Genomic DNA, 12,963 nt, shown 5'->3' on the forward strand with positions numbered 1-12,963 from the left:
TATGACTCAGTTCTGCTTCTATGCACCATCTTTGTTTACTCTTTTCCACCCAGGCTTATTGACTTCTGATTGGCCAACATTTCTACACGGATAGGAATATAGCGCCACCTGCTGCTTTGGCATGTTCCTAGCAGCGTTTTCCTTCGTTTTTGGCTTTTATGTGTGGACGGGATTTTTTTTATAAACGAAAATCTTTGTTTTCATAAATACCCATGTACGTGTGGACGTAGCCTTAAAGTGTTACGTTTTCAGCATGTTGTTTACCTGTCTGTCCCACAACTGGACTGTTTTGTACTATCACAACAGTTGAACATTCACTGTGCCCTACCTGCATAAAGTAAACGTGAACACAGACAGGTGGGCTTGCTGGTGATCATAGTGGCGCCATAGATTGCATATAGAGGTCTTTTTTGGAGCCAAGGTTGACCATATTCGAATTAGAGGGTGGGGTGTGCTAATTTATTACTAATAGCTATTAGCTAGGGAGATCTGAAATGTTTTTGTACCGGGCTGAAAACATGTTTATTTCTGTTGAGAAAACTTTTTTGCTATGGGAATGGTCTTGCTTTTGGAGACAGCCTCAAGTGGCACTTTGAGGAGCTTTGGGATTTGCACTTTGTCTTCATTTTTTTGTAACAGCGGCTGTCACTTGAGTGGAGAATTTGACAATTAAAAAGCTTCACATCTTTCAAAGGAACAGGTAGTTTAAAGAGAAACAAGTGTAGTAGACTTTGTTGCCACAAGTAAGTACATATCATAAAACAAGCACTTGATTTTAAAGGAGAAGGTCCTCTTCCACAGAATTGTTCATCATTCCAGCCATCCATCTATTTTCTGCCAGTTATCCATGTCCATATTCTAGGGGCAGCAGTCCAAGTAGAGATGCCCACACCTCCTTCTCCACAGTAACTCTCTCCAAGTTTTTCAGGAGGGACCCCGAGCTGTTCCCATGACAGCTGTGAGATGTAATCTCTCCAGTGTGTCCTGCGTCTACCTCTGGGTCTCCTTTTGATAAAAACATGCCTGAATCCTTTATCTAGGAAGCACACAGGAGCAATCTTAATTAGATGTTCAGACCACCTCAACTGCATCTTTCAGTGTGGGAGCGTAGCAGATCTATTCAGAGTTCTTCGCCAATCACCAAACTCCTGTCCTTATCTCTCAGGTAGAGACCTGATGCCACATCACTTATACCTGCAATTTTGTTCTTTTGGTCACTTATCCAGAGCCACAAGACCATAATGGACAAAGTAAGCTCTAGAGAGGGCCTTTCTAGAAAGAAATATTAAGATGCTTTCAACCTCAACCACCACAGTGTAAAACCTACACTGTGGTACTTTAAAAGATTATTATAGGTTGTTTCTCCTGCCCCAAAGTTATCAGTTATTAAAGATTAAAGATTTCTAGTTATAATGTGAAATTGGCATTTCACATATGAAACCACAACATGACATAAAGATGACCTTTACCTTTTGATGAAACTTTTTACAAAATGTTTAAGTTTTTGGGAGTCATATTTGACTTTACAGTTGTCCTGCTTTCTGTTCAGATGTTGCGTGATCGTGAACCTTAGGTCTGGAGTGATAAAGTTGCAAATATTCCCCCACCCCCAAACAGGGAGGGCAGTGTCAAAGGCATTGTGTAAGATTAAATGTGCATCAGCTTAAGAGAGGTCTAAACCTAAACATAAAATACAGTAAGAAAATTGCAAACACTGCAGAAATCGGTCTGAAAACAGCACATAGTGTGGAAACTTCCTTCATCTTTCACACTTCAACAAGTGCAGATCTATGTGGTGTTGACACTCCAGCCTAGCCAAGCCTGAGAGCCTGCCCCCTAAAGAGCTTGTCTCCCCCAGCAGGTTATTCTGGTGTTATTATGAGAACTCAACATGCTCATTATGGTTGTGGCACTGTTTTCAGGGTGGCTGTCAACACTGGTGTGCCAACACTGGAAATGCTTGTGGTGAAGGACTGACAGGGACAGAGAGAGAGAAAGAGAACAGAGACATGGATGGAGGAGAGCGAAGGAGGCAGGGAGGGGATTCAGGAGACAAAAGAGAAGAAGATAGATGTGTTAGCGTGGGTCGACTGTAACAAAGACAAAGAGAAATGTGACGAGAAATATAAAGGAGCCAAAATGGGACTGAGAGGGGGGCAGAAAATCATTGCAGAAAGGAGCTTGTTTGACTGCTTGTCACCTCCCAGTACATCACCAAACCATCCCTACACAGGAAGGAGACAGGACCAGGAACACAAACAAGTGGATAGAACCACCTGTAAAGGAAAAACACAAACCACAGAGACACTCCACACACACAAGCATTCGCATACTCATACATATACTCACACATTCCTTTTATGAACAGTCTTCTTGTGTGCAGGGGAACTGAGCGAGACAGCACTGTCTGGTAAATGCCACCAACTCCATAACCTCTGCCACTGCCCGCCATGAAAACACACCTACACTGAGGTTGCTGTCTTTGCAGTTTAATTATTCGTTTGGTGACAACAGGTTATTTTAATGCTCCAAAAACATTAGCGTTGGGCTATTTAGCTAGCATCTTACCCATATCCTTTTATATCCTTGAATTTGCTAATACATTGTGACAAATGAAATTAAAGTTCAAGAGCTTTTCATGTGTCATCTGACATATTTTCATTACATAAGTGTTCAGTCACCTGGAAGCCATTCTACACATGCTGCTTATGTAAAACAGCAAGAGCTCTCGGATAAATATAAATCACGAAAAACATGTGGACACCCAACTAAACCTAGCGCCTAATTTTCTTAGCTTTTAGCCTGCTGTATTGGCTTTTTGTGTGTATTTACAGTATAGCTCACTGTAAACACTGATATCCAAATAGGCTGTGCTGCTGTTTCCCTTGCCGTGCATCAAAGAGCAGTCTTGTGTCCTCACTAGGCCCAGGCTGCAATTTGGGCTCAAGGCGTGGCCCGGCACCCATTGGGCTGTGTCCGCCCTGCGTACCAGTAATGACCCCTTCCCTATGGGGAGTGTTTGATCTGGGCTGCTTGTGTGCTTCAGCAAGACCTATTTCTGGAGCGTGGGGGGGGATAAAGGGAGCTTTCAGACGTGGTGCCAATGACCATAATTAAGCAGCTTTAAGGGGTGGCAGCGAGCGCGCTAGCAAGTACAGAGTTTGTAATTTGGATGAAGGGGGCAGCGTCGCTGTGGCTCATTGGAAGTACATGGGAGGGTCGGGTGGCACCCAGTTCTGAAACACAAGGCATGGTGTGTGTAAAAGGGACTGCAAAGAGGATTTTAATGACTTGCATCCATTAGCACCCACCCCTGAGGCTAGCTGACCAACAGCTTATGGCTAAAATGAGGGGAGATCACCATGTGCTTTACACACAAGCAGTCAGCTTCAGCCTAACAGAGTGTCATTTAAGGTGACCTTTTTAACTGGTCAGTCAGCCACTAATGGTTCAAAGTCACTGACATCTTTAGCCTCATCAGCTAATTGTTTATCCTCCAACTTGGCTCTGTGGAGCATTCATCTGAGTAAGTGTTTGGATTCATTCATTCTGATTTTAGAAATTAAAGTTGGTATGTTAGTGATAAGATCAGAAATTATCCAAATATTCCCTTTAAATTGATTTAATTACAAGCAAAACACGACTGCTAAAAAAATATTATTTGGAGAATGAATTTATATGATGGGATGAGGTCCAAGTACTGTAGTGTTTCTCAGAAATGAACAAATGCACCCAAATAGCAAAACAATAGAACAAAAACATTTTTTGTTGCTCAGCAGAGTTATGGTATCCATGCAGATATCTTTGGACGTATTTGTGAGAATTCCTTTGTATTTTTGCCTCAGCGCCTATAAATTGGACATGGATTATCTCTAAGGATAATCCACAGACTTTGCAGAGAACTGTTTTCAATGGCAGCACCTTCTGCTGAAGGCAGTGTGTTTCTTGGACTCATTTGCTTTTGAACAGTTTTGAAAGGAACTTAAAATATCATGTCAAATGTTCATGTACGTGTTAATGAAACACCTCAAACAGGTGGTGGGTGGTAATTACTGGCTCACGGTCCCTGTGGGGTGGTCTTGGCCGGCCTTACCCCGATCAGGCCGTGACCCCTGTTAAGGTAATGGGTGTTCATCCAGGTGCTTCTCCATTAACATGTCTCTAACATCATGGGCAAAACCAGTGTAAAAACAGTTGTCTTATTTATAAATTTAAAAGAAAAATCTCTGCAAACTGGCCCAATTTTACTGAATAAGTGAACTGAATGAAGACAAAGACATCTTTCCAGCCCGTGACTATTATCTACATTTTAAATATTATCTTCTGGTTATTGCTCAGTTGTTAATCATAGCTCTTTCCAAACCTCCCCTTACATTTTCCCAGTTTTTACTCCTTGGGGAGTTATGACACACTCGCCAAGTTTACAGTCATAGAGCTGGTATCTATCGTTACCACCTTTATTGGGAAAATCCAAAGCTTGGCCATATCAATTTTTCCATACATTGCAGGCATACTTGCCAACCTTGAGACCTCATAATTAGGTAGACATTCAGGGTATACATATACATATATATACAAAAACCTTGAATTTTACAATGTTTATTTATCGGATAAAATAAGCTTAAATGTCGGAAACAGGCCGGGGGTGTCCAAATTCAGAGGCTGCGTCCACCTGGGGACCCGGCCTTCGCGGTGTAAGTGGGCCCGAAACCGGGTAGACCGGAAATGAGCGACTGTGAAATTGAACGGTCAGGATTACGTCATGAGCTCTCTCGGTGGAGTGAAGCTCTGCCGTCTGCTCCTTTCTATCTAAAATATGGCGTAAATTTTTCGACCATCTCACACTTCTGTTTAATCAGTTTTATTCAGCTGTGTGAAAACCCCAGAGGAACCCTCCCGAGGGATTAATAAAGTTTTATTTAATCTAGTCTAATCTAATAACTTTAACTATTTACTCAGGAACAAATAAAACACCGAAAAAGGCCAAACAATAACATGTTTAAGTTATTTAAGTGACGTTTATATCATGTTTAACCTGAATAGCGAAAGACCGCGGGGGTTTGAAAACGATGTGCCGGGAGTTTGCTGCAGATATTTGAAGTTTACACAGCTACATTCTCGCCTGAAAATATGTTAAAAGTTTATTTTGCGACCCAGAAAGAGTAATAAGAGTAATATTAAAACTAAGTAGCTTCAGTAGCCATTGTTGGAAACTGGAATTGGCTGGGCCAATCTGGGATATGGTTTTACAATTTTGATGTCGGGAGAATGGTGGCTCCGGGAGATTTTCGGGAGGGGCATTCTCCCGGAAAAATCGGGAGAGTTAGCATGTACGTGTGATAGATAAATTAATAAAATAATAATAATAATAATTATTATTATTATTATTATTATTATTAGTAGTAGTAGTATTATTAGTATTATTAGTATTATTATATTTAAGCTGTAGCTGTAGGCGCTCGTTTCTGGCACTTTCTAGTGAAGTCCTTCCCATCGTGTCACCGTGCTTCATTCATATGGTTAGCCGGTGCTTTGGATTTGGGGTAAGATCCTTGTGGCCACCCCCTGAGAAGGCGTGTAGTTGCTCGATGCAACCGCTGGGCTTGTAACTTGACACCTGGCCGTGCGGTGCATTTGCCATCGCTTTACCCACAGAAAGCCTATTTAAAAAGGAAAGGGATGAGTCCAACGCTCCTGACTCCGTAACCCCCTTTCAAAAGAACCCCAGCTTTCGCTCTCCCTCTCTCTCTCTGGCCGCGCGTCCCTCCAAACTGGATCGGCATAAATGAATGAAACACAAGGGAATATCGACAGACAACCGCACAGGAAAACTCTCTGTCAAAGCAGCCTGTCAGGAGGAATTTATACTGGACTTGACAGGCAATTCAACATGAGTTTTTTCCTCTGGAACTTCACCTCAAGCTTGTCAAATGCGTAAAGCGGCGACCGGTGTCTTTTTTTGCCCCCCTTGCAAAGGAGTCACACTGTGATTAAAGGATCAGGTTTTTGACTGCCAGGACAAATGAATACAAATGAATTTAGGCACCCGAAGGAGAGATTGCAGAACCTCTCATCTAGACACAAAGTAAGTGACATTTGTTATCACTGTTTTATTTTATTTTAACGACTTTTTTGTGTTATGTGAACGGGAATATTCAAAACATGATGTGTACCGAAAAACAGTTTAAAGACCTGGATGCCTCCATGTGCGTATCTGATGATGTGCCGGCTGGCTGTTATCCAGCTCACAGTGAAGAAATTATGTCCACATGGGGAATGCTGAGTCTCTGAATGGGGTCTGTTTGGACCATGGGTGTAATTTGTTATTTGCATGGAATACCAAACAACTCCATTCGTGCAGATATTTTTACCTCCCCTTTATCGGTTCTTACGTGAAAAAGCCGGTTCATTCGGACGCAGTTTGCGTAGGTCGTGTTTAATATCCGCACGCAGTTCGCTGACATTACTGGAAGTGTTCATTAAAGTGACTCATCTGATAAAGCAAGCAAATTAGGGAATCATTCTTACCCATAAAGTTTCATGAGAGGTCCATCAGCATCCACTAAGCCGTTTGGTAGATTATTACGCATGCTTTTCATGTTTTTCCGTTTACGCGTTCCCCACATGGCACTTTTACGAAGGCTAAATAAAGGGATACTTTTTTAATGGTTAAAAACGTTTTCCCCAAACAAACAAGCCTAAATGAACGCATACGTTTCTGCGACAGCCTTAAAGTATTTAATCAAACATCTGCAACCGATATGAGCTTTACTAGAATGTGATATAAATTGCAGATGTTTTATGGACGTGTTTACAGCATAGGTCTCCACAGACGGTGAGTACACATGGGAGCAGCGCAAAGCCGTCTGTACTACACTGTTGACTTTTTGGTGAAGTTCATGCTTCAGCCTAATGTTGCTGAGCTTAGATGTCATCCATTGATCCATTTCTTTTTTGCATTCAGTTGTGCACGCAGGCGCGATTCTAACCTCATTGAGTACTGAACAGCTGGTTTATTTGACAGATTGCTGGCGAGATAGCAGCTGTACAGTCATTTAGGGAGTAGGAAAGTCCGGACAGTTGACCCATCGTCTGCTCGTTTTTCATTAAAACAAATTGGCGCAGGTTGTGTCGGTTTATCACACCTACCTGTCGCGCGTAAAGAAACACGGCTTTCAAAAGCTTTGCCTCCTCACTGTGTTAGTCACGACTCCACGGCGCTACGACTGCATTATTATGGACTGTGATGAAGTCGAGTCTGTCTGTCTGCGATGTGTGCAGAGAGTTTCATTCTCTGTGTGTCCACTTGGTGTCTCCCTTCGTGTCCCGCTCTTTACTTTTCACACGCAATCAATCCTCAGCAATGCATGATTTTTTATCCTTGAAATCAAACTGAAAAGATTAAGTTTTAAATTGATTAATTGATGACTCATTGACCAAAGGATTGATTAACTGCAGTCCCTTCCAAAATCCAGCTCAGAGCCTGAGTACTCTGTAGAACAAGGTGTGGATTATTTGAAAAACTGTCTGAAGTGAGCCATTAGCTGACTGCAGGGAGAAAAGTGGATTGACACTCTTAAACCCTCCTCCTCCTCATCAGCCCTTGTTAGTGTCAGCTCATCCACAGGAATTTTCCACTGTGTGTGAATGTGAGTTTGTGGTCAGGGGGAAGGATCACCTTTGGGAAATCCTTCAAGAGAATCAATATGAAGGCCAAAATTGTAAATAGAAATGGAAACTACACTGGCCTTTCTGTGTTTTTCTTTTTCTTTTTTCCCTCTATAACTGCGGAGAGGTTGGTGCTTCTGTGTATATGTTTCTGGGGGAATGGTTTGTCATGGTTGTTGGGGGTGGGGGGGTGTCTAAGAACACAGTGGAAATATTAGCAGAACATATCGTAGAAGAGAGGATATTTACTATTAAGTTTGCAGATTACTGATGCTGATTTTATAATGAGGAATACCTTTTTGCCACTTAGGGAATTGTACAAAGATTGCAACAGTTTCTATTCACTCACTGTCTCACTCCTTCCAACAGTTTATCACTCTGTTAAATTGGTTGTTGATCTCTTACCATTATTTTTCTTAAAATGGCAGATTTGTGGGCTAATCACTTCTTAATCTGGAGATAAATATGTTATCAGCAGTGCATGGCAGTTTTTCCCCCATTCTGTGCTGGGACTTCAGTGTAGCAGCCTAACGCACAGTATGTGTGTTAGGCTGCCTAATGCAGTGGATGACTTAGGAGGAGGGATTGCTCATCCAGTCTGTATTTTGTCCACTCAGCTTAGGGAAGAATCCCCTCAGGGAGTCATGTCATAGCTCGCTGTTGCAGTATGAAAACCACACCACACAGGGTCAGCGTACAGATGTCAGTTTATTTGATTTAAATATCCACTGCATACAAATCCCCCTTCAGCACAGCCACCTTCAAATGCTCCACACAGGAGAAAATCCTGACCTGTCAGATGCCTTTCAAAAGCCCCCTCTCCTAATGAAAATCTAAACAAGCTACTGAGAACTTTTAATGTGAAAAGCCAAAGAAAATGGTGCTGTTTCCTAGGAAACCCGGTCCAGTTTCCACAGATGTAAACAGCCCGAGGAGTAGAATAAAAGTTGTCGGGGCTGCAGTAAAAACCTCATCATTCATGACTCATTTTCAGAAAGCGGATCTCTCCCTCCGCTGATAAGACACTGAGTCACACAAGTCCACACACATACACACACAGTGACACACAAACACAAACACATCCCGAGTAACCACAGCCAGCTGTGTGTGTGGATGAGTGTGATGACGCTTTATTAGCAACTAGAGGATGGAAGGGTTGGAGACACAGACACCACAAAAATGGATGTGAGCACACTGTTGCACACGTGCATTCAGATACACACACACACACACACACACACTGGTTAATGTTGAAGCTGTAGAATTGTTTCTGAAGAGAGGCAGACACACGTCCTTGTCTGGGATAATGTAAATCGCTCAGCTTATGCAACAGTCACCGTCTTTCCCACATTTATGTATTTGGAGCCCTGTTTGCCTACTGTGGCCCACCAGCAACAGCTGTTATACACATTTCCTCCTCCAGTGTGTGTGTCTGTGTGTGACCATGTGTGCCTGGATGACCTCCAGTGGTAAACAGTGGTTCCCCCAGCCTGTCACCAGATCTCGGACCCCTACTGGGATCTCAGTCCACTTGCCAGTCAGTTTCTTTAAGTTATGCTGCACACCTGGATGCGGTGAGGGTGCTGAGAGACATTTTGTTTTTGTTTTTTCTGCACATGTGTGTATGTACGAGCGCACATGCATGCACATTTGGTTGGTTTTGGGAGTCTACTACAGTATTTCTGTCTCCAAAACCACAATGTGTGTGTGTTCTTGTGTTTCAGAGAGATAGAGGCTCGCTGAGATCTAAGTGCTTTAGCAGACTCCTGCTTGTGCCCTCCTACTGTAAACAGTTGTGTCACAGTTGAACAATATGTTAAGGCATGCCTCCTATGGTTAAACGCAAATAATTACATTCATTAATACTACTTTTTTGTCAGGGTTGAGACAAGTGTCCAATGTATCTGTAAATTGAGATTTGTGGATTTATTATATGCTGGAACAAAGACTTTTGCATTCTCATGTTGTGACTTGTTAGACTGTTTGTCCATCAGGGACCTAAACGTAGGACCGGACTACCTCTAGAAGCACTATGAGGCTCTGCAGTTACCTTGGCAACACCTCTAAGTAGTTATTTGGGGTTAATGAGGCCAAGGCTCTATCTAAATGAATGGGGAGAGAATTATATCTTTAATGTTAATGGTAAAAAAAAAAAGAAGTTTCTGGCTTTAGTTATGACTCAATTCATGGTGCCAATATGATCAACATCTCTGCCTTAGCCAGCAATCACATTTGATTGATTGATCATAGTATGGATACAGTTAGTGAGGAATAACTATGAGAAAAAGAGTTAAATAGTCTGTCCAATACCACGTGATTGTTGCCTCTCTCTGACATCCTTCTCTTCTCTTCTTCCAGGAGAGCCCTATTGCTCTGTACCATTTTATATTGTACTTGTTACCTGGGACTTACACAAGTACCCTCTGAAGGTAAGCTTTCCATACTCACCTCCACGTACTGCACTTTCTGACCTCTTTTGTTTGTGCTAAAAAAAAACCCAACTCTGTAAGACTGTAAGGAACCCTGGTGAGGTTTTGCAGTTATTCTTTGCCTTTTTGGTCAAGGCCCAAGCACATAAACACTTTGCTAAGAGAATTGGGCCAGCCGTTGCCATAACAACAGGTGTTGAGTAAGCTAAGTCCAAGGATCTAGGGAGTGATCAGCTCAACCATTCAATGATCCAATGTTGACCATTAATCTAAAAAAAAAAAATGTAAAATCTCATATCAGTCAGAGGTTAAAGTCAAAATTTTGTCTGGACAGCTGCACTGCTGAAGACCCCACTTAGCAAAGCATTTGTAAAGGCAATATTCTTCACAAGGGCAAAAGGGAAAAGTTTGATGATGTGAAACGTGTACTAGAATTCAGAGATGCCTAAATCAGGAGCTTGCCTCCACTTTGCAGAACATTTTATACAGTTAAGTTAATTCAGTTTTATTCGTACTTTATTCATATAGCACCTGTTTACAAAGCATTTAGCGAGATGCGCCTTATTATTGTGCTCAGCTCTTTTGCAGGCACGTTTCATCTACTGTAGACATCCTTCTCTGCAGCAAACAGGAGACTGAACAGTTACAGGCTTGCTGGTCAATATATAGTCAAGCATTTTGCAGCTATCTAAGCCACTGGTATTGGTCAAAAAGACTGCATAAGGACTTTGATGAGGCGAGCAGAGTCATTATCCAGTAATGTTTCTCCATAAATGCAGGATGTTAAAACATTTTCAGCTGATTGCTAACAGGCTTGCCTTTAACCGAGATCTTAAGTCAGTGTTACATTCACAATCTTGCATCCAAGTAGCCTTAAAAATCAGTTATTGCAGATTTAATTGAAAACGTTGAGTGTGTTTCTGTTTGATCTCCTTTTGGTACCATTTGGAAGTTTCCTCTGATGAAGAGTTATTGATACAGTCCAGTGAACTGCCCCCCTGCTCTAGTCATTATGATTGAGGCTGACAGCACACAGACTTCAGTAGGCCCGACAAAGCAGTGACTGAAAACTGATGGTCGACAAAACCAAATGTCATTTCAGTTCCTTACATCAAGGCTCTTCCACAGTCACTGTTCTGCAAATAAGCCTTTGAAAAGCGGACACTTCTTTAAAGTGTCTGGTGTTAACAATTAATGTAACATAACAAGTCTTGGTGGTGATAATTCACCAGAGGTGTAAAATTTAGTAGTCAGACCTAATAAAGTTAGTTGGACATGTTTGGCTCCTTTTTGAAAGCTGAGTTTAGTTTTTAGGCTCCGTTTCATCCTCTAATTAGCCTTTTTATTCAGTAAAGAGTCTCTGTTTTGAACTGTGAAATGCAATGAACTGTGAAAGGATGAACAATAAGAGGAGGAATGTTCAGCAATACGTTCTTGCTGATCAGCCTGTGTGCAACTCACTGTCCCCTGGCACACGGATACCTCAGTGCAGCCTAAGACTTCTTTTGGAGGCCAGAGTCAAGGATTAAGTTGTATATTGAACACTGACATGATTTTATTAGGAAAAAATTTAGCATTTTTTTTCTGCAGTGGAACAAATTTTAAAATGTAAAAGGGGAACAGCCAGGTAATGATTATGGTGAACAACATCTGCATTTGCACGTCATCCCTCACTTTCATTCTTGAGTTTCCAAATCATATGACTCCCCATTCAGCTCTCCATCCTTGTCTGTGTGTCTCTTGAAACATTTAAATAAATAAATTGCCAGAAGGTTGAGGAAAAACAGGAAAATTCCAGATAGACCATGTTTTACCATGTTCTGTCCCTTATCTAAGCATTGATCATAAGACGAAGACTTAGTTTCACGTTTTAAACATATTCAGTAGTCTAATAAGTGATGATTCCAAATATGATATTCAGGGAATTCAGGCAATATATTGCTGTGTTGGTGATTGGGGATGATGAGGAAATATCATAAACTATTGTAAACTAGCACAGATCGGCCCGAAAGGGATTATTTCAGTATAAATCAGTGATTTCATCCTCTACAAGGGATACGATCAGAGAAAAGAGCCTTGGACTTTCACTCTATCCTGTTTGAGTGAATTGGCACATTGCGAGACTATAAACTCTGGCCATGTGTTAAACATGCATCTGCTCAGACACTTACAGTATGCTTTATATCTGAGACTGTGCTGTTAATTTATGCCTCTGTAACAGTAGAATAGAAGAATTGGAGACAATGTACAGAACAGATAGAGGTAATGTACCCGCCTGCCTCATTGCCAAGTTCCTGTTGTCCTTTAATGCATCAGAGACCACACAGAGAGCAATATACACCATGCACAGTGTGAATATTATTCCTGTTTTATAAAGCTCTAATGGTTTGAACTAAAGGGAAGTCTTACAGTCTTATACATAGCACGTAAGTACCATAAAGAACTTAAAGCAATCAGCGGAGAAAGAGTCGTTTAACTCAAGGTTCTGTTTTGAGTTTGCATATGTTTAATGTCAAAGTTTTCTAAACCTCTTTTTCTCTCAGCTCAAATATTCCTTCAAACTTTCCCTGCAATTATATGTATTTTCAAAGTCTGGGGCCCAACAGTTTAATAAAGCAAGCCTTGTATTATAGAAAGACAAGCATGTCATTCAAGTCCTCACTCTCTATAGTTTACCAGTGCAGCACATCCCAGCTGTCTTTCCCACTTTTTCTGGTATCTCATCAACACTGCTTTTCCATGGATTCTATACACATGTCCCCATTAGACAGGCCCCAGTGACCACAGGTCAGAGTGAGCCCGCAGACAATAAAAATGGTGAGGGGCCTAGGTCTGAGATCACAGGTCATGGAGAGAATGAGGGCTG

The 12,963-nt window shown here is 41.6% G+C and overlaps 1 protein-coding gene across 1 annotated transcript in view; it reads left to right on the forward strand.

Moving 5' to 3' along the window:
• Window positions 1-5,632: 5,632 nt before the first annotated feature.
• Window positions 5,633-12,963, forward strand: part of col27a1a (collagen, type XXVII, alpha 1a) — a 65,809-nt gene continuing 58,478 nt past the window's right edge. The window contains exons 1-2 of the mRNA XM_005917263.3: window positions 5,633-6,085; window positions 10,027-10,097. Of these exons, the coding sequence (XP_005917325.1) occupies window positions 6,033-6,085; window positions 10,027-10,097 (124 nt within the window). The 5' untranslated portion in view covers window positions 5,633-6,032. The remainder of the gene's footprint in view (window positions 6,086-10,026; window positions 10,098-12,963) is intronic.

Source organism: Haplochromis burtoni, unplaced genomic scaffold, assembly GCF_018398535.1.
Source record: "Haplochromis burtoni strain Fernald_Lab_line unplaced genomic scaffold, NCSU_Asbu1 Contig_23, whole genome shotgun sequence".
Lineage (NCBI taxonomy): Eukaryota > Metazoa > Chordata > Actinopteri > Cichliformes > Cichlidae > Haplochromis > Haplochromis burtoni.